The following is a 27,754-nucleotide window of genomic DNA, read 5'->3' on the forward strand; positions in this document are numbered from 1 at the left end:
GGAGAAATATAAAAGGCATAGATATCTAATATTTTGGTTAAAATGAAGACAAAACAGTTGGTAACTAAATACCAGACTCTCAGGAGAAAACATTTTATGAATGATTCTTTAACTTTTCAAAAACCTTGATCAATTTCAGCAGCTATGAGAACGAAGCATATTTCAGTTTCAATAAATTTTAACTATTCACACTTATAAATCTGTCCATTATAAAAGGGTAAGAACTGTTAAAATTAGTAAATTCAGTTAACAAAAATGAAAAATAAAACTAGACAATAGCCATGAAAATACTTCTACCAAGATTCTACTGAATAAATAATTCATACAAATGCATTAGGAAACCATTAGGGCATTTATTTATATAAATGAAAAAAGTATACAGAAAAGTCCACAAAAGACTACAAAAGCAAATAGAGCCATGTTGAACTGTTACACCTACTAAATTAGCAACAACATATAAAACCCCCACAGAAAGCTGTAAACTTTTACTGAACTGATATACTCCAATTTTGACACTGTAAAATGTTACAACTCTTTGGGAAAGCATAAGGCAAACATATTAAGAACCATAAAATGGTTCATATTATTCCACATAATAATTGCACTCCCAGGAATTTATCCTAAAATATTTTAAAATAACTTAAGCATTTAGCAATAGGGAAATAATTTAAATAAACTGAATGTGATTAAAATTAACATTAGTAAAACTAAATACAAATGGAGTCAGATAATTAAAAATGGGGAAAACCAATTAAAAAGTATAGTTGTCTTAAGACTATAATTATGTGAACAAATAATAAGAAAAGGGAAAATATTAACTCAAAAATGAAAGTTCTGATATCACTGTACCAGGATGATGAGGGTTATGGGTAATATTTCCATTTGGCAAAATTCTCTTCAATGTTTTCACTATGAAAGTTGGTTACCATTTAAAAAAGTTATTTGTCTTTCCAAATAATCTCTTCTCTTGCCCGCTGGTAAATTATGTATGTTAGTTTTAAGTTGTGTTCCTCTATTTGTACCTCAAGTGGCAGTGAATGAAGATATGATATCCTGGGTATCCCAGCAGAAAGAGGCAGCCCTGCCCCCTGTGGTTGGTGCAAACTACAGGGAACTAGACATAAATAACTAAAATTGTAACCATACGTTACAACTTTATGTGTTTGGTATTTTATTTAATGCATCAAGATATCCAAGTCCTTTCCTTACAATTCTGTCATGACAAAAATTAGTTTTAGTATTTTCATTTAAAATGTTCCCAATATACTGAAAATGCTCCACTGAGACATATAACATTTTATACTGAGTTTGTATTAGGTTAACCACAAATAAAATCACTTTACATATTTCAAATAGTTTTTAAAAATTTTAAAATCAACCACGTCTTAAAGAAAGGTAATTCATAAAAATTTAAGAACTTGTATTTTATGAAATTTTTAATCATTCTTCCTTTTGAAACTTTTTATTTTTTTAATAAATGAAGTGGAATTTGAACATTTCTACAGACTGGCTGCATAATAAACTGCTTTCCTGTAACAAAAATATGCCAGCAGTCATTTCATATGAAGTCTGCTATTTTGTAAGGTGACTATATTTTCCAAATTATAGTAAAGGAGAGGGGAATATTCAGTAAGCTATTTGAGTGAAAATGTTTGAGAAAAACTGTTTTTAAATATTTAGAGCAGAGGAGATTAACTGGAGCTGCAGGCCAGCTATCTTAGCATCTATAAATATCACTTGAAAGAGCAAACTAAACAAAAAAAAAAATGTCATGGGGATGAATGCCCTATAAAAAGGTATAAATATTAAAGGATAGAGAGTAGAAATTTTTAATTGAAGACACATTCTGTAGTTCGACTTTTAAAAATTATACTATTTAGTAACTTGGTACAGAGTAGCACTGCACTGATGAAACTACCGGGGGAAAAAGATCTCACAGCTGCCAAAATATAAGTCACAGGAGCACTAGCAGTTGAATAAAGGTGAATTTAATTAAACATTAAGTCTTCTATTTATATCACATTAAAAGCAGCTGTAATAATTTGGTTCATTTATAAATATTTATTATAAAAGTTTATTAGTTTCCAAACACAGCTATCACCAGACAAATGCAGTTTTATCAAAGAAATGTTTGTAATAATCATAAATCCTCCCAAATATAGGAAAGTGTTAAATCATGGCCTTTTCAAACACAGTTAAAGGATTTCACTACAACAGAGCCAGCAGGAAGCCAAAATAAAGTCAGAGTATCACTGACGTACATTCACTTTTGAGGCACCAAAGAAACATGTAGCTCACATTTCTTTTTTGATTAGAAAATAGGTCCAACTTTTCACAGGAAGACTTTGAAAAGAGTTAAAATCAGAAAGTTGATTTTCCTGAATCCACTCTAACAGCATAATAACATCAAAAGAGAATATTTCACAGTACAGCAAAGAACTAAACAACTGCGAGGCTTTCAGTATAGAGCAGGTAACTGTATACTATAGAAACTGTAAACAATGGGCACTTTTTCTTCATGCAAAAAAAAGTTGCTTATCTTTTGCATGTAGCTTGGCATTCTGCACTCACGATTCAAATGTCAACTAAGGAAATGATGATGACCCCAAGCCAATCTTAAACTGTCTTAATTCCATCATCATCTCCCTTGGTCTCATTTAGAGTGATGTATTCACAGCTCAAAACTTGTTCATTAGCCTCTTCAGGTTTTGATTTTTTAAGCGCGAGCTCTGCTGGAAGAAGAGACGAGCAATGCTCAAGAGACTGTGCAATGTCATCGATCGTCCATTTGTCTTCAGGAAGGGCATGCTCTTCAAGGGTAAATGGTCCTTGTTTGGTTCGGGTCAGTTCTAGGACATTGGCACATGAAGAAAGTTCTATGGCATCGAAAGACAAAAAAGAAAAGTCCAGAGATAACTGATTCAATATTTAGTCCGTGATTTTTCTAATGACCGAAGAACTCAATTGAAACCTTTCAAAAGTGTCTCAAAGGTTAAAACTGCAATGATCTAAGAACCAAGAGCCTTGGCAGTGAGATAACTAAGGAGCAAAATAATATTTAGCAAATCCTGTTTGCAAACATTATTTAATAACTCACCTTGTAAGCTGCTTCAAAGTCTACAAGGAATTTGCATCCACTTCCCTTATTTAACCCATGAAGCCACCCCACGTGGTAACTATTACTTCACTTTGCAGATGAGCTCTCATGACCTGCCCAGCAAATGCCAGCAAATGGCAGAGAAAGGGCTGCAACTGTGTGCTCCTTGTAAGACAGTAGCTTTCAGTTTTGAAAAAAATCTAACTTGTATCAATGAAAATAACTTTCAAATGGATAAATCTGGCTTTCTTGTTCCTTCTTAGAGTTAAAATATTTTGTAGTTGAAAAAATGATGGCCCTTACATTCGTTATTACCCTCTTCATCTTTTTGTTGCTCTTTCTCTTTTCTCCCATTATAATCATTTCATTGCAGCTGTGATGTTGATAATTGTATGCTATAAACCTACAATGCTGCTAAAGCTGAAGGCAGCAAGAGTACAATTCCTAAGGCCAGTACTCAGATTCAAAACAAAACAAAACAAAACCAAAAAGCCAAAAACACAGAAAATTTTTCTACTCATAAAAAAGGAATATTACCCTCTAAATGATAATCCCTAATGCGGCTTTATGCTTACCTTTGCCAATGTCACTGACCAAGCTTCTGATATAAAAACCTCCTCCACATTCAACATCTGGAATGTTAACAGTGACATGGTAAATTGCTAACCTCCTATGAAATCCACTTTACATAGAAATGATGCCCCTAAACAAATGTAGAAATGCACTATGCAAACAATTGAGTGATAAAATATTTATGTGCTAAAACATAAATTATTCATCCAGTAGCATATGCGTTTGTGAGATTGAAAAGTCAGAGTGTGGAGAAAGCAAACAGCAGAGACTCATGAACACATTTTAAATTAACTGGCAAGTCATACCATTTTAATACTTCATCCTTGTTCATTTAATAGGTTTTAAATAGTTAGAAATCTCAGCTTTGCTAACATGAGCTGTAGATTTAAAAAAAAAAAACCTTCAGAATTATATGCCTTGTTCATTTAATAGGTTTTAAATGATTAAACATTTCAGTTTTGCTATCACAAACTATAGATTTTTATAATATTTTCTGATTTGTACACTTAAAAAATAGAAATCATAAAATAACTTAAGATGGGGCCTCCCCAGTGGCACAGCGGTTGAGCACTGTGTTGTGCAGCTGCCCGCAGCCTCTGCAGCGCTGGTTCGATCCCGGCCACCAGGCGAGGGTCCCACATGGCGCGCAGACCTCTCCTGCTGCCCGCTGCTCCCCTCAGCAGTGTACTTCGTCAGTCTGCCTGTTCTGCTCTTCCCTCTGGCTCTGGTGAATTTTCTCACCCTCCCGTGCTTCTGACTGTACCCAGTGCTTGTATAAATAAATAAATAAATAAATCTTTAAAGAAAAAATAACTTAAGATCACACAATGTCCCAGAACTGAATGCATATCTAAACATCTTAATACAGTACGATACAAGTTTATTGGTGAAGCTGGGCTCTGGATTATTTTTATTCATCCACAAGACATTCTGAAAATTTCCACACAAAACGACCTTATCCCAGCTGTTTCTAGTTTTATCATACACATAAAGCTATTTGGGGAATTAATCAAAACTCGCCACCTGGAAATCTTAATTTTTTATCCCTCTCTGTAAGTTCAAGGTTGGGGACTACTGTTGAGATTTAAAAAAAATAAAGCTAACATTCTTGCACTATTTTTGACAGCCCTTTTTGGAGTATCACAATTTCCAAAGAACAAAATAAAGTCCTAACAACTTACATGAAATTGGAAAATTTTGAGTCTTTACTTGCATAGGTAATATCTACTCTGCCGGTCAAGTTGTTGCATTACCATGGATATGAGTGAAATATTTTTAGTGGTTTTTGTTTTCAATATTTGTCAAACATTTTAGAATCAGGAAACCTGGGCAAAGTATGAGCTCTTTTAATTGTATAAAAACCACACTCTACATGAGCTTAAAACACATTAGATAATAATAACACCAAAGGAAAAAAGCAACAAAGTTTATGAAAAAGGTTTTAGGAAAGTATTTCTAAAAGGAATCCTATTTATTATGCACTATGAAATTAAGAGTAGGATGAATTAAAGGAGCCAGAACTATAGTTTTTGGTTCTTCGCAGTTCCTGTAGGTTCATGCCTCTTACTTCAAGCAGATCATAAAATTTCCAAACAAGAGAAACAAACTTTTTGATTTTTAAATTTATTTCAAATATAAATTCCAGGCACATTCGAATGGATAACCTGAATTAAATTTTAATTTAAACTCATGTTAATTTTAAAGCTGAATGTAAACTACTAGGTTACAACTATTCATATGGGGAAACACGTATCCATGAGATAATAAAATATCAAATATAAAGTTTTAAAAAATACACACTCCCTACATACACTTGCTGTTCTTCACAGAGATTTAAAATGTTATTTCCACCATCACAGTAAAAGAACACAATACATGAAGGCCAGTGTACTTACAAGGGCATTTTTGAACTTCCATATAGCAATCATGTTTTTATTAAATGTGTTATCAAAAAGGTATTAACAAATTCTAACCTGCCTTAATTTCAAAATTTTAAAAATCTCTAATATCCTGGGGATCATTACAATTCTAAAAATGCAGCCAAACACAAACTAAAGGTACATGTAAATATAAATGACTTCAAATGTCTCCATCTTACCTAATGTGAAAAACGGTGGCTGAAATTTTTGAAGGGAGAGGCTGTATACAGTAACAGGCCTGGCAGGTTTGGCTTCTACTACTTCACCTCTTTTCATCAAAGTGGAAAGTCTCTGTCCATCTTTCTTTAAAGCAGAATAGCTTGAAAGAGAAGAAAGGGAGAGAAGGAAAAGGAAGAACTGAGGACAATAACTCCAGATGAACGAAAGGATGACTAGCAGCCCTTTCAGTTGAAAAATCTAAAAAAATGAACTAATTTTTCTTCTAATCTGCTCCAAAATGGTGCCAGGGACAGAGTTCCTAAACATCTTTTGGGCTAATCTAGCTCATGCTGGCACTCAACGAGCACTACGCCAACTTCATTCTCCAGCCATCTTCCTGGACAGGGTCTTCTGCGTCCTCGTTAGCCCTGCTCCCGTGTCAAGGACACGAGGTCACAGTGATCCTGCTAATATTTCCTTAAAACAACTTCCATTATAATAAAATGCATTTTTCATATAAAAGTTACCACAATGTTTCTGAAAAGCAAATAATCTACTTAACAGATCTTAGCTTTGTATGATCAAATTTTACTAGATTACAAAATCCTTGGAACAATGCCAGAGAAGAAAATTCTAAAACAGTTCTTATAAATACATATAAACATCTTGAGTATATTTTAACAATAATGATCCAAAACAAGGTTTATTCAGAGCCTGCTAAAATATTTAAATCTTTACAGTTGAAGGAAAATTACAAAGAAATATTTCTCCATTCATTTCAGTGTTTTTGCAAAAATCCAAGATTTTAAAATACTGTTATTAAATTCTAATAGAATCATCAGTGACTTATCCTGATATATCTGATAACCATTCAGTCATTTAAAAAATAAACAGTTTGCTTGAAAGAGTGATAGGCCCAAAAATCATGGTTAAGTAGTAGGGCAAAACACACACACTTTCAATAAATGATACTTTCACCTGTTTCATTTGTTACAAGAATTGTGAAGCAAAGATTCCAGGCTCAAAAGAAATGGTTCCTAACACCCAACAGGCAGTGACAATTGGACTCAATCACAATTCTGACACCTATATCAGACTAGACTGGTCCCTTCACAGCAACTCTAGGAGAAGTGACATATTTGGGATCCAGAACTGCCCTGTGTATGTAGGTGGAATCAGAAAAAATGATAAATGCTGGAACAGCATGGATGTCAGACTATGGCAATGTCCAGGGACAGAGGCAGACCACATGGCACTAGCTCCCACTGTCAGAAGCTCAGCATTCTGTCTAAATCAGGTTCCCCTTCAAGTGAGGATGTCATCTGCTATATTAGATTTAATACCTGCCTTGCCATAGTTAAAGGAAATCCCCCCTCTATCATTAAAATGACATTGGGCATTGGAAAATAAAATTAAATGTTTATTCAAATATAATTGAACTTACAGTGGAGGTACTTGCATTATATTTCCAGTAAATTTCTGTAGAATACCTTCGATATCTTCTTGTGTTATTTTATCTGCCAAAAATGAACAAAAATGTGATACTGAAACAACTAGTTTTGCGTACACTTTTTTCAAAGCACCAATGGTTCTGAAAATACATTTAAAAATTTTTCCAACAAGGTTTATACTCTAGCATATGTTTTGCAGGTCAAATTTTACCTTGTTGAAGCAGATAAAAATACATTCATATGGAAAGAGGGGGAGAAAAATCTTCCATTGTTCAATATTAAGACTAAATTTCCTTTACATCAATTTTTTTCTCCAACAGAAATGATCAAATCATCTTGCATGCATTTAGTTGGTTCTTAATATGGCTTTTAGAAGACCTGAGGAAGTACTTCATTAGCTACAGAAGTGGTCCTGTGATGATCAAAAATGAGGTGAGCAGAGAGCAAGTAGAAAAATACCCATGAGTTATTTTCTAAATTTCTCCAGACTTCAAAATATTGTAAATAGCAATTGTGGTACTGAACATCTTCACGTATCAACACATTTTAAATTTTAACTGACAGACTTCAAAACTATTCTCTGGTATCAAATAAATTTTATACACTTACATGAAATTTTGTCCCCAAGCAAAGTCGTATTTATCTGTCTCCTTCCCTCTGTTCGCTGCTCTTGAAATATTGTTCTTTTAAAGAGTACTCTTAGAAGTCTGACTTTCACCCAGTGCAAAAAGATTATTACACAGCAAGGATTTTAGCATATCTAAGTATTCCTAAACAATAATCTTAGGAAATTTAGAAAAACAGAAAGGTTTCAAAATGTATTACTTAGTCATGTGTTCATCTTTGATATTCTTTCTAACAAAATGATGTAATGTTAAACTACAGCTCTATAGTTTTATCAAGCAAATACTTACTATTTGGGATTGAATACTAACAGATGAGTCTTCAACTTATTTAGAGAATAATCATGGAAAGAAGTAACAGTGCTTTGAAGGAAACCCATTTAACTTCTTATCCTGATATATACTGATGACATTTTATTTTAACTGAGTAATATTAAACAAAACTAATCAATGTGCTTTGAATTACTATTCTAACACCAGAATAAAAATTTAAAGACAACATGGAATATTGGCCTACATTTCACTATCAACACAGCAAGACTGTTTTAACCTCAATGTGCCCTTGATCCTCATAAGCTAAACACTTGATCCCCCTCCTATGCTAAACTTGAACAAAAGACCAGAATCTACTAGACTCAAAGAAGGAAATACAGAACTCAAAAGGATTTCTCCAACAACTAGCAGTTCCAAAAAGGCAGATGTCAGATGGCTATACTGTTTTCGAACAGATGGATTTCATGATATAGATGAGAATATTCCACAAAAATTCTTGTTCCACTACAACATTAAAACATAACTACTAGTGGCACCTGAGTTATTCAAAACTTCTAAATCTAGACAGCCAATGCTACCACCAGGCTGGCAATTGCTGAAAGAAATGCCATTGTTGATAAAACTGCAATAGCTCATAATCTAGCCACACATTTTAAAAATAAGACCCGGCAGCTCTCTACTTCTGCTAGGCTGGTTGCCTTACTGACATTCCTGCAAATGTGAACTCCTTTGTCCTGCTTGGGTGACTCTCTTAGTGATATTCCCCCACACAAGATGACAAGATGTGTTCTTTTTCATTCCACTTTTACATGGTGTCTCTCTCTGACTAAACAACTTATGCATCATGGTTTGTATTTTCATTCTGCAATAAAATCTTAGTTTCTGTTACCTACCATATATTAGTTCACCAATGAAATGCTAAGCTCCTCAAAGGCAAGGCCAGTATATTTTCTTATATAACATGTACAAAATTAAGATGGCACTGAGACATTCTTGCTGAATTTAATTTGCTGAAGAACAATAGAATTTCAAGGTCAAAGGGCATTTAAAAGTCACATAGACCAATTCTTCATCTGATGTTTAAATCATAAGACAGAAAGCCCATACAAAAGCAAATGTAGTATTTTAGAATAAACGTGAATATTTATTACATTCATTACATGTAGTGTAGTGAAGCACGCTGGCTATATTTGAAAACATGGCATTGGTCCAATCCAAGTAATAATATTATCTTTGTAAGAATAAAGACTACCGCCAACGGATTTTTAAAAAAATGGAGACTAAAATCTCTAAAGCAAGTATTTCCAGTAACTAGCCTAAAGATGTACATGTGAAAAAAAAAGGTGGACCTGAGTAATTATTTTCTGTTCAGTAAATTAATAAATCATCAATGTGACATTATACATTTGCAATTAATCCTGAGCATCATTCTCATAAAATTAATATATACAAGATCATATTACATGTTATATTTGCTTAAAATTTATTAACTCTTCCAGTGAAGTTACAACAGGGTAGTTGGTACTTAACTGAAGTATGGATTAAAGACAAAATTCGACCACAATAGTAACTGTTATTGGACAAGTTCTGCCACCATGAGCAGTTATTAATTTGGGGAAAAGACAATAAACAACTACTGTGAACAAAGGACAACAGGTAGCCAGAACTGCAGTCCCTGTAAGAAGGGAAAATAAGTTAAGGCCCACAATCACCTGCTTCTGGTTGCTGGTGCCTCCTGAACGGTGATGCAGGAGGGGAATCTCAAACAAAGCACTGGGACCTCACTGACCAGAGATCATGATTTGGGGAAACAACAGCAAGTAAAATTTGATAGAATTAAACAGAGAAAGATGTCTCTTGGGTCGGCTTCAGACTTTGGCTAAATTCCAACACACACACACACACACACACACACACACTCTCACACACTCACCGCAAAATTAACCAAAGAACTACTACTACTAGAGCTCTTAAAAAAAACTGGAAGATGTTCGAATTCCATCCAACCCATGCTGAATGAAGAAACTGCTAAGTATCTAGGGCATTTTATAGAAGCCCCAGAAATGCCTAATTTATTTATTTTTTTATTTTTAAAAAAGATTTATTTATTTATTTATTTATACAAGCACTGGATACAGTCAGAAGCACAGGAGGGTGAGAGAATTCACCAGAGCCAGAGGGGAGAGCAGAGCAGGCAGACTGACGAAGTACACTGCTAAGGGAAGCAGCGGGCAGCAGGAGAGGTCTGCGCACCATGTGGGGCCCTCGCCCCGCAGCAGGGGATCGAACCGGCGCTGCAGAGGCTGCAGGCAGCTTTGCAACCCAGCGCTCAACTGCTGTGCCACCCGGGAGGCCCTAATAAGTGAGTTTTAGCAAGATTAAAAGAATAAGATCAATTTAAAAAAACCAACTCCATTATTATATATCAGCAACAAAGTATCAGAAATTGAAAAATTTAAAATCCAATTTATAATAGAATCAAAAATATGAATTACTTAGGGATTTCATATACAAAACTGAAAACTATAAAACTATGGCTCTATTTTTGCAAATTTTCTCTAAGTTTAATATTATTTCAAAATAAAAAGAAAGGTCATAAAGGATTATGAACAATTCTTACCAGTAAGTCTGAAAATGTAGATGAAATGGACAAATTTCTAGGCAAAATAAGATCTAAAATGACATAAGAATTAAAAATATTAAATTCAATAGAAATCCAATCCATGATTAAAAGTCTTCCTAACAAAAAGAACTCCAGATATCAACCAGTAAATTCTACCGACTATTTTTTTTTTTTTAAAGAAATAATGCCAAACGGAATCAAATTCTTCCAGAGTACAGGAAAAAAGATATTACTCCCCGATCCATTTTTATGATGCCCACCCTAACCTTGGTATCAAAACCAGTCAAGGACATCAAGAGAAGAAAAATACAGGGAAATCTCACCCATAGGCAAAGATGAAAAGCCTTAACTAAATATTAGCAAACTAAATCCAGCAATTTGTATGAAGGATAACACATCATGATCAAGTTGTGCTTATTCCTATGATGTAAAGCTAGTTTAATATTTGAACAAGGAGAAAAATCAATATATAAAGAAAAAAACATTTGATAATATTAGGTGTCTGGTTTATGTTTTTTAAAAAAACTAATAAATTAGAAATAGAAAGCAACTTCCTTATGTCTATAAAAAACTTACAGAAAAAAATCTGTAAGAAATAAAGTAGGAAGATATGTTCTCCCAGAAATCAAGACTTATTCTAAAACTATAGCAATTAAGATAGCTGGGTGTTAGTACAAGGATCCAAAAAACAGATTCCAAACAAACGCACGCCTACGTGGTACTTGGTTTGCACCAAGGAGGCAAAGTATCGGAGAGAAGTGCTGGGCCAACTGGATATCTACACAGAAAAAAATAATAAGTTGGATATGTAAAGTGAAAGACAGAGCAATAAAGCTTCGAGAATATAGAAAAATATCCTTGTGCTTTTGGAGCGGGAAAGGTTTTCTTAAACAGGACACCAAAAGGACTAACCACAAAGGAAAAGACTTGGTAAACTGGACTAAATTAAGAACTTCTGCTTTCCAAAAGACATAACTAAGAGAGGTAAAAGGCAAGTCACAGAGAAGACAGTATCTGCAACACATGTCACCAAAAGAAGATTATGTAAGGAGTTCATATATATTGATTTTAAAAGGGGAGAAACTCAACAGGAAAAGAGAAAAGCAGAAAATGGACATGAAACCTGGACAGTCTACCAAAGAAGAGGGTGAAGGCGCCAACAACATATGATAAACAAATGCTTACTCTCATCAGTAATAAAACTGAAGTCAATCAAAATACCACAATACATTTAACACAATGACCAAAATTAAAAATATTGTTAATCCCATCTGTTGCCAAGGATGTGGAACAACTGGAACTCTTATACACTGCTAGTGGAAACAAAGTTGGACAACCACTTTGAAAACTGCTTGACAACTTCCAGCAACAAAAAATATATACTTACCCTCTGACCCAGTAATTCTACTTAAGCACATATCCAAGAGAAATAAGTATACGTGTCCAGCAAAAGACAGACACAAAATACACTGTGAGGCTTTATTCATAAGGCCTCAAACGGGGTCAACCCCAATGCCTACCAACAGAAGAGTGTGTATGTCTACAGTATAAGTGTACACATTCATATGTGTAATATGCATAAATGAAAACACACACATCTATTGATTCACACACTGTGGTGTAATTTGGAAATGAGAGATAGGGGTAGTGACTGAGTGGGGGCTGATACTGGGTTTCTATGTCTTGGCTGTAGTGGCAGCCTGCATGATACTCGTTTTGTGATAGTTCATTGAGCTATAAATTTATGCTTTGCTCATTTTTTCCTCATTTATGTAATACTTTGCAATAAAAAAGTTTAAATATAAAGTATACCAAGCAGCTACAAGATGACTGATAGCCGGCTACATACTAGATCTGCTCTATTTGCTCAAATCATAATTGAGAACCAAGTCAACCCTCTAGCTTCCTCCAGGAAGAGTGGGCAAGCAAACCACAGTCCAGGAGGAGTCACTCCTACTCGATATAACCAAGGTCTGACACCCTATCTTGGAACTAAGGGGTGGTGGTGTTTAGCACACAGTATAGGCATGCTATATCCCTTTCCTTCCACATTTCTTGCTTCACAATAAAATAAAGGCAGAGAAGGAATAGGGAAAAAGGATTCCCATTGCAGGAGCAGTTAGGCCTTCCCAGAAGGTTGGTGCACATCTAAAACAGCCCAGAAAGCCACAACAGCTCCAGTGTTATGAGCTTAGTGGGGACAGGTAAGGACAACAAAGCCCTGTCTCTTCAAAGAGCAGCAACTGCCTGACTTAATAACTAAATTGTGGGAGGGGAAAGAGCAGAGAAGGTACGAAGATGCATTGCCTCCCCTCTGACTTACTGTGGTAATCTTCATAAATGCTTCTATCACCTGCCTTATTAATATTCAATTTATTTACTTATTATTTAGTTTATCACTAAAGGCTTTATTCTATATACTGCACATTGTTCTAGACACCAAGAATCAAAGAATCATGATCTCAGCCCTATAGCTTAGGGATTAACAAGTAAATATATATTTATAAACAGTGAAAACATTATTTAGGCAAAACAGATATGAGGATAAAAATAAAGAGAAGGGCTCTTACTATGGTTTGAAAGTTGAGTCTACTAAGCCACAGATTTGTTTTTTAATTCCTCTGAGCGAACTTTTATCTCTTGGAAACAATGACTAAAAATAGTCTCGTTAGGACAAAATGACTTCGTAACATTCATTTCTATTACTGTGTGCTGTCTTACTGTATCCAAATGTCATTATTCTCAACAGGTCAACTAAGATCTGCATTTCTGGCAGTTATAATGATCAGGTGGGGTGTGGCGTTGGCAGCACTGAACAGGTGGGGCTCAGGAATGCTGGGTGTCCTGCGGGGGGCAGGGTGCCGTGGCTCCATGAAGTGCCCATTGTACTGGGACTTCAGGGTATCTGTCTGCAATTACCAGAGGCTAGAACCTAATTCCATTTTCCATTTAAACACAAAGTATTTCTTTTTTATAGTTTCAGATATAGTGAGTTTTCCGGTACTGAGTCATCAATACAACACACCCACATCAATCTGCATTTGCACTTGTGGCTTTCAGTGATTAAGATGTACATTTCAATAGCTATTTTGCTAAAACTTTTAGTGCAGAAATTGTGCACTTACAAATTGATGTGCCTATTTTATAATAAATTATTTTTATTTCTTCTTTATAGTTTGTTTACTGTATTGACTTTTTCAAATGTGTAGACAGGATGGAGTACTGGAGTATTTCTTTATTTCAGGATAGTAAAGAGGGCATCATCTGGCACAAGTCTCAGAACAGGGCTCAGTTGGTGAGAACATTGGGGCGAGTTCTCCATTAGACAGAAGTTCCTTAAGGGCACAGGTTAGGTCTTACATTTATTTTCCTTTCCCTTGGTAAATGCTAGAGCAGCTTTTCCAGATGGTAAACAGTTATTGATTTATTGATGATAGAAAAAACCATGTCAATTGGCAAAACTGAGCTCTTGTTTTCTGGGACTACAAATACTACTCAGTAAATTATATTTGTAGGATCGGAAGAAAATAATTTTTTCATGATTTATTGCATCATTATAACAAAGTAGGCTTTCTTTAATGTAAGTAGATAAGGTTATAAAATATACAACAAAAAGTAGAGTTTTAAGAAATTTCATAATGCTGAAGGCCAGAATGGAAGGGTATGCTTAGTACTTTCATCACCCTGGTCCCCTTGTTGTATCCCCTCCTCCAAGGAAGCACAGCCATGTGGCCGGTTTTAAAACCCAAAAACCTAGGTCATGGTTCACCTCCTCCCACTAATTACACCCATCTGGTCAACGTGTCTCCCTATTTTACTTCCTTGCCATTCTTCTAACAATATGTGTACAGATGTAAACTGTAATATACTCTGGAAATCTGCAATCTTCCGGTGGCCCTCCCCACACCTTTGTAATCTAGAAGCTTTCTGACTGAATAGTATGGTTAGGTTTCCATTGTTAGGTTTCCATAAGTGCTATTATTTCCTAATAATAATAATTCCAAGGATAATTTAACATCTACTTTTTAATCATCATTATGTTGCTTGGTTAATCAAGCAAGATAATAAGCTACATATAAAGGCTAACCTTTCTCATAAACAAGAAAGCTTGTTCTTAACTGCTGGGGCAATATATTATACATATTAAGAAGACAAAAACACAGGGAAGCCAGAGGCTGGACTGCCTACAGGTGCATTAAGAATAGGTAACACTGAAGACAGGCCAAGCCCCACCCCCAGGAAGTCCATAACTCACAATTGATGACACACAATAATGTAGGTGAGCTGACTGCACAAAACAGCAACCACTGAATTATAAATAGCATAAGCACTGTAAGAGTTGCTAGGAAACCACTTCATTTATCTATCCTTTCTTAAAGTAGTGAAGGAAGGAATGGTAGAAAAACTAAGGTGGGCCCCATTGAGTTCTGCTCTACTGCCAGAAAAATAGCTTGCTTTCTGTCATTATCTCATTACATACTCTGAAAGCACAGAAACATGATTAATTTTAAAGTATTAAACATGGTACATTCATTTTCACAGATAAGAAATATAAAACAAAAAATAAAAATAATGGTAAGACACAGGTAAATCTAACAGAGACTCTCTCTGCTTTGTTTCTCATGTACTAGGAAAAATGTCCTAGATACTAGCTATAAATGACTTTTGGTAAGGGAGATATTTGGAAGAATACTGAACATTTAAAAAACTGATTCTAGGATGAGGCAATTATAATATTAACAAACTCACACAAAGTAAATAACAATGTGATAAGCAATTTCCAATCTTCATAACCCAAGGAAATGTAGTGAAAACCAAAATCATTGGTAATAGCAGGTAAAAGATGTAAAATTTAAAAAATTTTAAATTCTGAATTCATAAAACTTTTCTTTAAATGATGAAAATAAAAGAGCTACATTAAGTGAACTTCATACCGTAAGGTTTCTCCTCTGTTATTTTCCCCGTGGAATCCAGGGTGTCCGTAGCCTTCCCCAGTTCCCCAATGGCAATGTACCTCTGAAGGAAGAGAAATAGGGGAGAAAAACAGGCCACAAGGTCAAAATAAACTAAAGTTCACATAGGATTTTACTAATGCTACCAACTTGATACACCATAAAGACAAATATAATAAATTGCAATTGTTTTATTAGCTTTGATACGTGGGAAGCATTTGTGCAAACTGAGAAACATTCACAAACTCCCACACCAGTCAACAGGACAAAGAGCCTGATTTTTTTTTTTATAATCATGACATACACTGTTACTACAAGCACACCACTCAAGCCAGTTTTACACTAGGCAGTTTTGATACTGAAGGAAAATTGTCCAGTGTATCCAGGAGTAGAGAGAAAGGTATAATAAATTGCTACAGGGTTACCAAAAGATTCAACAATTTTGCCACACATGTATCTTAATTTTAAAATAAATCAATTTATTATTTCTTATATGAAATAGTGAGACTAATTCTAAAACCTAATTATGCATTTAAACAAGTTAAATATATAAAAAATGAGCAAAACTAGTATAGTAGAAGTAGTGTGCTTAACTATCACATGTGTTTTCTTAATAAAGGGAAATTGCTTTCTGAAAGGTCTCTTCTAAGAAATTGATCATTTGTAGGGGCAGAATGGCACAGAGCAGGTGTCTATCATTCGGCAGAGAAGGAGGAGTCCTGGAGCCCTCCGTGGCTTTCTCAGGCTTTTACTGAGCTTTGCATGTAGTGTGGCAAACAGGTACACAACAGGCAGGGGTACTGGGGGGCCAGGAGGCCAACAGGCCTCCAGGCCCCCAGCAAGTTTTCACTCTGGGTTTCTCTGGCTTCTTTTCTCCCCTTCTCTCTCCTGCCTCTCTCCTGCTTCCTCTTCTCCTGCTTCTGCTTCTCCTGGAGATGATCTCAGTATTCCTCCCATGGCCCACAGAAGTAAACAACACAACAATGTACCAACTGCAGGTGCCTCAACAGGCAGGGCAATCCTGATGGTGGGAGGGCAGAAAAGCCTGAAAACCATTTACTCTACATCATTCTTCACAAGCGAAGAATTAAATCATTCTCAATTAACAAAGGATTGTTTTACTTCTCATTTGAGGCTATATATACTTGTATCCATTTTCTTTATACTCCTCTCTTTTGATCAAATTCAATTTTCATTTGGCACATCACTAGAAGTAGTGAGAAAAATGCAAGTAATATAATTTCCACTGAAAATAATTTGTGGTTGTGTGAGCAATTTTTTAAAGAGGGAGCTCAAAGTACTTTGCAGTAAAGGGACCAAAGATAAAAGTAAGAATATTAAAAACTCAAATTCCTATACATGGGCAGACATTTTATATCAGACTAAGTGCCCTTTGATGAAATCACCTTCTATGATATAGCTCTGAACATTTTTTCTCCAAATACAGGAGGGAATGTTCCAATCATTTGAATTTCATTTTTAAAAATTTCATTAGAATGGACAAAAATGAATTTAACTAAAGAGTCTCATCACCTGCGATGCCTCAATACTGTTTCTATATTTTGGAATAATCAACCTTGATTAAGCATCCACAGGGAGAAATACAGCAGGTAAGTGGCAGAAGCACAGACTCAAAGGTCTGAATCCTGACTCCACCCCAACTGGTAAAGTAGGTTAAGTTAGTCTTTCCTGCTGGAGCCTCATTTCCTTATCTTAATGGGGAAAGTAACTGTAGTACCTCAGGAGAAGCAGCAGTTTAGAACAACAGTTTGTGACCTGGGCAAGCAATGGAAAACAATACTGTTTTCGTTACTATAAAAAATGAAAAAGATGCAGGTGATTCACGGTAACTCATCCAGTCACAGTAAGTGCCCATAAAGAATAGTAAAGCAAGAAAATGCTCTTGATTTTTTCTTAACAATCTGTCTAGTTTCGTAAGAAAAACACATGCAGTCATGTATACAGTGCCTTGCATGGATTTGCTCTATTCTGCAATGTAACAAGTTTAAACCAGGAACTTAACCGCTGTAGGGGCAGGATGGGAAGGAGCAGGATTTCCATGATTCCAGCAGACAGGCAGGTAAAGGAGAAGTCCTGGAGCCCTCAGTGGCTTTCTCAGGCTTTTATTGAGCTTCTACATGCAGTGCAGCAACCAGGTACATGGCAGGCAGGGATGGGGGGTGGGAGGCAGGAGGCCGGGAGGTCTCCAAGCCCTGGACAAGTCTTCACTCTGGGTTCTCTGACATCCTTTCTCCCCTTCTCTCTCCTGTTCTTTCTCCTGCCTCTGCTTCTCTTGGTGAATATCTCAATACTATAGTCATGGCCCACAGAAGTAAACAACACAACTATAACAACGTAACAAATGCAGTTACCCCCATCAGGCAGGGCAATCCTAATGGCAGGAGGGCAGAAAAGCCTGAAAACCATTTACCCTACATCAGCTGATTCTAGTCTCTGGACTCTGGTGTCCCAAGAGACACATGCTGCTCCCCTAGCTTTGAGCAAGCACCCTCTCTTCTCTTGGGGCCCAACCCGGTTCATCTTTCAAAGCTTCCCTATTAGCCCATCCCAACTCTCAATCACCTACCTCCAAGGTTATGGCTGAGTAGGTACTCAGTACAAGTTTCTAACATATAAACAGTGAAGGCCCTTATTAAAATGACATCACATATTCATTCATTTGTATGTTCGTTCATTCATTCATTCATTCTGTTTCCTAAAGACTGAATGTACAAAGCTTTCTCCTAGGTGATTGTGAGAGACACTAAGAATATAAAGAATCTTCTGCCACTAGGTTACAGAGTAACATGATAGAGCATCTACACAGAAAGCCTACAAAGGGGAATGAGTATTGTGGCAATGACAGACAAGTGTCTGCTCCCAGTGGTTTGTTTCACTGACCTCTCATGCCATGCTGGTCAGCAAATGACTACCTAGAGGTAGATCCCATTGTTTGCCAAGCACATTTTGCGTACTGACTCATCATCCCCAAATTGCAAACTCTTGTTAGCTTGGCTTTTGCCTCGCTGTTTTCCTTACTAGTTGGAAGCACAGTAGCAGCTCAATGAAAAGGTGGTCACAGAATTATATACATGCTAGAGAAGTTCCTGTGTGTGCAATCCTTTACATTCCACCATGGTTTTGGACATCCAGATGGTACCTGCCAAATTTCAATCATTCCCAATCCTGCAGTTATGTGGTATTTGTCTTGTCTACATGCTAGATTTCTTTTAGGGGAAACATTGCCTAAACAGTTCTCAAACATTGTGTTTTCAGAACCCCTATAACAATTTGACAGTTACTGAAAACCCTGGCATATTTTTTTTTATATGGGTTGTAGGTGCAAGAATTTATTATATTAGCAATTAAAATTAAAAAAAAATTTTAAACACTAATGAGTGTGTGCGTTCCATTAGCCTTTGGTTACATCACTGTTCTTCAGTTAGCCTTTAACAAACTCCATTGTACAATTGTGAGATTGCAAGTGAAAATGGCAAAACTATGAAAGTAGTTTTGACTGCAACAGTCGCCCTAAACAAACCTTATAAGTCAATGGACTTGGGCCTCCCCGGTGGCGTAGCGGTTGAGCGCTGGGTTGCAAAGCTGCCCACAGCCTCTGCAGCGCAGGTTCGATCCCCGGCCACCAGGCGAGGGTCCCACATGGCGCGCAGACCTCTCCTGCCGCCCGCTGCTCCCTCAGCAGTATATCATCAGTCTGCCTGTTCTGCTCCCTGCTCTGGCTCTGGTGAATTCTCTCACCCTCCCGCGCTTCTGACTGTACCCAGTGCTTGTATAAATAAATAAATAAATCTTTTTTTTAAAAAAAAAGTCAATGGACTACACTGTGAGCAGCTGGTTAGAATCACAGTTGTTGTCTCACTTTTCTTTGTCCTGCATCTAGTAATAATTATCTTTGATTTTTATTCAGTGATCCACAAACTACTTAGAAAAGTCCATACAGGCTGTGAAGCTTCCAACTAAAACAGAACTTCATATATGGGACAGATGAAAAAAAGACATAGAAATGTATACGTTATAACCCCATGATTTTATCATGTGGGTCTAAAGTAACTCTTTTCATGGATAGAAATTCTGCAGAGAGACAGGATTTTATTCTTCAAACTATTGAAGAATTGTGGATTCTATTAAGGTTTTTTTTTTCTTTAAGATTTAGTTATTTACGCATACAAGAGCTGGGGTGCAGGCCAGAGATGCAGGAGGTAAGGGGATCCACCAGAGGCAGAGTGGGGAGCAGAGCAGACAAATGTACTGAAATACACTGCTGAGGGGAGCAGCAGGCAAGAGAGGAGAGGTCTACTGTGCCTTGTGGGTTAGCTCCCTGGCTGGGGATTGAACTCATGCTGCAATGGCTGGTGATAACTTGATAGCCTGTGTCCTTAACTCCTGCATCACCAGGGATGCCCTAAGGTATTCTGACAATATAGTTCTAAACAATGAGACAAATGGAGGTCCTGTAGAATTTTAAAAGAAGTTTCCATTGAATTGTGTGCTTTTGGGGATTCATGGTTTCTCACAGAAAGGAACACCACCCCCCTCTCCACTTCACTCTTCTTCAAGCTGAAGCCCACAGACATCAACTAGACAACTCTAAAAGCAAATCGGCTTCAGTATTCTTCAGGAGAAAGGACAATGTTTTTATTATAGAAAGTGAACATAATCATTTCCATCTCGAGAGTTTATGATTCAAAATTTAACAAATGGATATTATTTAAAAAGTGGAAGGACATTCTGGGGGGAAAAAACCCTACCAAACCAAAAGCATGTGGCTTTGAATGTCCTCACTAAAAAGGAATAGCTTTATATAGTTCATAAGGATAAGTCCTTCAAATTTTCAACATAGTGCTTTTGAAATGTATGAATATTGATAAGCGTGTAAAAGAAAAGGTACATGTTGGACTAGCCTCTGCAGAAAATGGTGTGGAAATGCGCAAATCTTAAGAGAGCTAACTTTCACAGAAGCATTTTTTAAGTCATACTTCAGAGTTAACAGTGACTGGTTAATCTGAAAATGCTACTATATACTTGGGGAGAAATATATATGTCACGAAAGCATCCAGAGTGAAAGGGTTTGGAAATCCCAATGATAACACTTGTTCGATTGCTGGAAGGAATACAAAGTGCTTTCTGAGGAAATACTGGCTTTGCATACAGGTCCTACTATGGTTTGTCTCTACATAGACATGGGGTTAGCCCTACATCTGGAAAATGCTAGTTTGTCTTTATATGCCAACTGTGATTTCATAATAGAACATCAACCTTTCCAACTGCTCATCTGGATCTAAAGCATGAATGGATGAGAAACTAACTTTAACTAGCATAATATAGAGGGCTAATAGAAACAGTACTCCAAAACCTCATCAAAGCCTGTCACTTCAAAGGACATCTGCTAAACAGTGTGTGCTGAATGATCGGGTCAAAGAAAGAGTAATTTAGGGAAGGTAGTACAGGGACAATGCATCCACTGCCTCCTTCTAGATAATCTACATTCCAAACTTAAGACCAAGAGAGGGTCAGAATCATTTTACCTAAGTTATATTTTTATGTAGCTCCACTTCTACACTTGTAAAATTTAATATCCTTTGCTGTAAGAAATTTCTTTTTAGCTTTATGCACAGAGAAACTCTGTCTCTCCCTGAAAGAAATGGCACGCTTCCTCCTTCTGATGAGTGTTATGTTTTGCCTAGGTCACCAGAAATCGCAAACCGAAATGAGAAATTAAATTAACTGCATTAAAAATTTCCAACAGAACTTAACTGAAAAAATGTCATGTATCTACATAGTTAGAAAGATCCAACAGTTCTGAAATCTTAGAGAAATCTGGGTATAGGTGAAAAACTTGGAAACAGTAATGCTAGTATTTATTGAGCAACTTCTATATATAAAGCATTATACATAAAATCTAGATGTTTTAAATATACATTACACATATAATCCCCCAAAAAACATACTCTGAAATAAGATGACTTGAGAAACATGATCACTGGTAAAGTAACGCTTCCTATTAAGACAGGAAAGCAAGTAACTGGAGAACAAACATAAGGACTCTTAAATCTTACTCTAATCTGAAAGACAAGGAATAGAAGAAAGGAGTTAGGTGGTCTAGATACTCTCTGTTGTTCACAGAATGAAAATGAAATAATCTGAGGACTGAAGATTTTACTTTTAAAAGGTCAGCACTTTACCCATTAATCGATAGCGGTTGTACGAATGGCATCATGTTAAAAGAATTCTAAGGATGTTTCTTGCTTGAGCAGGAAAGGGTGTTAAGCCATGTTCAATTAACAAAGTCTCTAACTAGGACTGATGCCGGGGTAAGTGCACTTTGTGATAGAGCTACTGAATATCTGCGTTCCTAAAACTGAATATTTCTACTCTGAGGCAACTCCACCCAATACATACACAAGTCTAGTTTTCCTAGCAGTACTGTGACACAAATAAAAAATCATCTATGACAGTAGAGACAAGAGCAAATATTAGATTTGTGCCCAATTAGAAGGCTGCAGTTACTAATTTTTATTTTAATGAAATAAGGAAAAATATTAAGAGAACATTGTACATAACATTACAGTTGCTTGATGAAATTTTTGTTTTTTATACATGTACTTGTATACACATGTAAAAATGATATAAAATGATATTCTTTTTTTTTTTTTTAGACTACTAGGTTGGAAATTGTTTTCCTTTGTAATTTTGAAGGCATTGGTTGATGGTCTTGTTTCATACAGCTGTTAGAAAGTCTTTCAGTTATTTTAAAAAAACTAAAATGATATTCTTACTATGGGTCTTGTTCCAAAAAAAGAGGTCTCTAAGATTATTTCCAGTGCTAAAAACAAAATCTATTTTTAAAAATCCTAATACTTATTAACTACTTGTGATTTTAAAAAAATATATACTTAGTAGTAAACAGTGATTTAATTTTTTCAGCAAATACTAACTTTAAAGTTAAAAGTATAAAAATACAAATAACTAGCAAGACAACAATGCCTATTTTTGAAATGCGAAGCACTCAAGAACTAGGCTTCTATGATAAAAGGCACCTGAGATTTTCTATTTAAGTCATAGTTATCCGAGGATCAGTGATTTCACTGTATGACATTCAGCTTTCCTAGATGAATACCAAAATGGTTTGTGACAAATAAAGAATCAATGATGTATTGACATTTCTAGTCATCATACTTTTGCAAATATGCCTGGAATTTACACATCAAGTATTTCAATAACACACAGTGTGTTGTGTATATTTGTGATTTTGTTGGGGAGATGTGGATAATGAATATTACAATGATTCAACATATTTTATCGTGGGGAAGAAAACCCAGTCTCTAATGTAAATATATCTTTTTGGTTACTACTGTAAAAGTATCTTATTCATTGTAAAGGTCTTGGGAAATATCAAGTAATGTGTAAGATGAACATAAAAATCATCCATAATCCTGTGTCAAAGTAACCATTGTTATGTTTTAAAGTTAAGAAACAAATATTAAACAACAGGCAGAGATCCATATGAGAAACAGATTATAAACTCTGTGTGTCAGTATTTAAATACCTTGTACAAATTCACTATAAAACAAACTCTTCCAATCTAATACAATTTTTATATCCTGGGACTTTCAACAGTAATTTGAAGATTGCAGAGAAAGACATGTTGAGAATTTTCAATTTAGCTAAGACAGTAATGTCATCGCCAACTAAAAGACACAGGTTTTCAATGCCAGTTGATAACGAGACTGGAATGTCAAAGGCAATAAGCACTTTTGGACTTTTTATTTCAAAGAAAAGCTTATTTAGACTACTCCCACTCAAAATGCAGTCTACGGGCCACTATCCATGAAAACATAAGTGCCAAAAATAAGGGGGTTCAGAAACTAACCTAGCAACTTGATGTTACCATATCACTGGAACTATATTTTATAAGTCATCAGTTTGCAATCAACTGGGAAAAATTTTAAATGGTCTCTGACTAAAATTTTTTAAGAAAAAAATTTAGACAAAATCACTTTACCAACTATTTATATACCACTTCAAGCAAGGGTTTGAAAACAAAGAATATGTTTTAATCAGAAAGTTGCTGAAATTCTCTTTCATTTAATAGCAAATTAATCTTTCTCCCATAGGCATGTTCACTGGCCCGAACCCCAGTTATGATGACCCGCACCTGGTTACTAATTAAAATATAGACTTTATTATCTCTCTTAGAGTTGGAAGAGATCATGGAGGGGTCAAATCATTTTTCCTAAAACTAAAAGGTGAACTGTTTTGACAGTTGACTGCTGTTGCAGTGGTCCCTGCACATGAGGGCTACTCGCTGCACACCTAAAGCCATACCCTGGCTTATAGCCTCTTCAGCCTCTGCATAACTCTCCTCTCTCTTTACCAAGTGCTTCTGGATCTCATCAAGGCAACTCCTACAGATCAATGATGTAACTTAAGGAAGCCTCACTCTTTTCTTTAGTAAACACTTAATAACCATTGAACGAAGCGTGTCTTTTGCTAAAAAGTGAATGGTTTACAAAATGACAATGTTTCTATAAAAATTCTGAGGCTGAAAATAATCTGTGGTAGAATTTATGATCTATAACTTCCCTTTTAACCTAAAAACTATGATTACATTAAAAAACTAAAAAATTATGGGCAGTACAGTTTTGGCTCTTGTAAGTCAAACTTGGTTTCAATTAAGAATTTCCAATTGATAGTCTCACTATTTTGAATCTGTTTATGATTATAAACACTGTAAATTATATACAGGATTAACATGCATTCATGAAATTTGCACAGCTTATTTTTCAACTGATAAAATCTAATACTTAGGTCATTAAGTAAAGCATACCAGAAGAAAGAAACAGAACTTTTACAGTTTTCTTACCTTGGACCCTGACAACATACTGGTCAACATTTTTGTTCCCCGTCCAATTCCAACCACTACAAATCAAAGAAAGAAATATTATGACATTCTAGTCAAAAAACTAGGTCTTAAAATATCAACATATTTTGGTCACAATTTCCTGGCAAATGTAAAGCAAAGTTAGAAAAAGCATCTATTTAGCTTAATTAAAGGCTCCTACTCCAATCAGTTGAACTTGTCATGCAACTTAAGAAATTCCAAAGAAGGAATAGGTGACTTTTTCTTTCTTTCTCAAAGTGTCAAACATAAACATGGAGAAACCTCAATCTAGACAATTGAAGAATGAAAAGTGTTAGAAAAATCTCAAAGGACACATTGGAAGTTTACATAGGCATCACTGAAAAATACATGAAACAATTAACCATGATATGATAAAGTATTTTGACAAAGTTTATTATCAAACAAAGCAGATGCCATCAACATAGCTAATGAACCATTTAAAGTAATCTTTCAGCAGTAGACAATCAAGAAAACATTCATAACAAGTCAACCTAACACAAGAAAAACAGAAGAGGGTAAAATAAGAGCCTGGAGAATGTATGTTAACATATACCACGTACGTGTGTGTGTGTGTGTGTGTGTGTGTGTGTGTGTGTAGTGCTGGTTGGAAGAACACTAGCAGCTTCATAAAAAGATGTTGATAGAATTCTATACATAATGCCTCTTCAATTTCAAACATTTTTTATCCTCATGATGACACAATTCACCAGGTCAGGATGAGAGGAGATAATCATTTCATCACTTACTAGTAGGCAAATTTTTGTAAGAATTAAAGTATTTCTCATCAATAAATTCAATTTTGTATAAAAACACAACATAACCACAACTTAGAATAAACAAGGACAAATGACTGGCAAGCTGAAAGAATTATAATCAACATCTACAGTAAATGTCATTCATTGAGTTTATTATATATAAAGCTCCACTGTGAATGTCTTTATGCATTAGCTCATTTAATCCTTATATCAACCCTAAAAGGTAACACAGTTATTACTCTTATTATAAGAAACTAAGGCAATGAGAGACTATGAATTCTGCTGACATCTCAAAATGAAGTATATGGTAGAGTTAAAATTCAAACCAGACTGTCTTAACAACAGACCCCCTTCCGTTATCATCATCTCCTGCCACCAGGCTTTTCATTGCCACCCACCTGCTAGCCCAAACCACTGCAAACTTTGCTCTCTGCATCCTGTCCCTTCTTTATTCAATTCATATCAACGCATAACCATTTCTGAAAACCTGTGTGGCACACTACACAGACAACCAACAATCTTCAACAGGATCCCCCTGTCTACAATATCAACTCCCAAGTAAAGTATTTCAAGTCCACTCTTTGAAACCCAGCTCAAATCCTGACACCTTCATAAAGTCTACCCAAGCCCTCTCTAAGATATGACACTCATTCATTTAGATCATTCACCATTAAATAGTCAATATTAGTTCATAGTTCAAGGAATAAGGTAAAAAAAAATCTCTGCCTTCACTATTTTCTGCAGAGTACAGAATTCTTCAAATGGCAGCTCCTGCTGCAGAGGCAAAAACTTTGTATAATAACAACAGCAAATATTCAGGGCAATGTTACTCCAATCAAATCCATCCCCAATCAGTGTTTTTTGAGAGCAACTTCTATGCACAAGAAGCTGCCGAGAATACTTTTAATGGGACAACACATTTCCTGACTTTGAATGGGCATATTATCTCATGGAGACAAGAGTCTACAGACAAGTGCTCAAAAAAAGGTTGTCTAAATTAATGTGTGAATAAACAATATGATGGCAATATGTGATTGTCAAAATGAACACAGAGAATAACTGTTGTAGGAGATCACAGGAGGGAGCATGCTAAATGGCTAAAGAAGTCAGAGAAAGCTTCATTCAAACATTTCAAACAATTTGTGTTAGTCCTAAAGAATGTACAGGATTTGGGCCTCCCCTGGTGGCGCTGTGGTTGAGTGCTGGGCTGCGAGGCTGCCCGCAGCCTCTGCAGCACCAGTTAGTTCCCTGGCCGCTGGCAAGGGTCCCACAAAAAAAAAAAAAGAATGTACAGGATTTATTTATTTTTTTTAATTTTTTTTTTAATAGAGGCATGCTTTATTTATTTGTTTTGCTGGTTTGTTTGTTTTGTTTATACATGCACTGGGTACAGTCAGAAGTGCGGGAGGGAGGGTGAGAGAATTCACCAGAGCCAGAGAGGGGAGCAGAGCAGGCAGAAGGACCGAAGTACATTGCTGAGGGGAGCAGCAGGCGGCAGGAGAGGTCTGCACGCCATGTGGGACCCTCCTCTGGTGGCCAGGGAGCAGCCGGGGATCGAACCGGCGCCGCAGAGGCCGCGCGCAGTTTCGCAACCCAGCGCTCAACCGCTGTGCCACCGGGGAGGCCCGAATGTACAGGATTTAAAGAGAGAAGCATATACAAAAAGGAATAAACACATTCTCAAACGTAATACGAGCACTATGGGTTTATCAACCAGAGCACATGCTGTCTTAAAAACAGACTGACAGGGCCTCCCCGGTGGCGCAGCGGTTGAGCGCTGGGTTGCAAAGCTGCCCGCGGCCTCTGTGGCGCCAGTTCGATCCCCGGCTGCTCCCCGGCCACCAGAGGAGGGTCCCACATGGCGCGCAGACCTCTCCTGCCGCCCACTGCTCCCCTCAGCAGTGTACTTCGGTCATTCTGCCTGCTCTGCAACCTGCTCTGGCTCTGGTGAATTCTCTCACCCTCCCGCGCTTCTGACTGTACCCAGTGCATGTATAAACGAACAAGCAAACAAACAAATAAATAAATAAATAAAACATGCCTCTATTAAAAAAAAAAAAGGCAGACTGACAGATTTGATTTTATCATGATCGATATGTTGAACTGATATGATTTCTCTGCTAGTTACATGATCCAAAATAACAGATTTTAAACAAAAAATCATCTTTCAGTTTCCTGGCTGAACCCTCTCATTTTGCACCCAAGAATATCAAAGCCCAATGAAGTTAGGTGATTTTCAGAAAGCAGAATTTTAGGAAGACTGTACAGAAAAATCACCTGGAGTTGAGACCCAGTCAACCTGCAGCTTTTCATTCAAAGGACAGTTTATGGGGCAGAATTTTTATACTTTTCCCCATTCAATCATTCAAAACTTTATTCAGTACTAATTGTATAGATGTAAAAATT

At 36.2% G+C, this 27,754-nt stretch overlaps 1 protein-coding gene across 1 annotated transcript in view; it reads right to left on the bottom strand.

Moving 5' to 3' along the window:
* Positions 1 to 2,616: 2,616 nt before the first annotated feature.
* Positions 2,617 to 27,754, bottom strand: part of TRUB1 (TruB pseudouridine synthase family member 1) — a gene marked incomplete at both ends in the record, with an annotated part of 33,970 nt that continues 8,832 nt past the window's right edge. Inside the window, 6 exons of the mRNA XM_084244547.1 lie at positions 2,617 to 2,876; positions 3,673 to 3,729; positions 5,769 to 5,908; positions 7,193 to 7,265; positions 15,653 to 15,734; positions 24,555 to 24,610. Coding sequence (XP_084100673.1) covers positions 2,617 to 2,876; positions 3,673 to 3,729; positions 5,769 to 5,908; positions 7,193 to 7,265; positions 15,653 to 15,734; positions 24,555 to 24,610 — 668 coding nt within the window. The remainder of the gene's footprint in view (positions 2,877 to 3,672; positions 3,730 to 5,768; positions 5,909 to 7,192; positions 7,266 to 15,652; positions 15,735 to 24,554; positions 24,611 to 27,754) is intronic.

This window comes from Talpa europaea, assembly GCF_964194135.1.
Source record: "Talpa europaea genome assembly, chromosome: 10".
Lineage (NCBI taxonomy): Eukaryota > Metazoa > Chordata > Mammalia > Eulipotyphla > Talpidae > Talpa > Talpa europaea.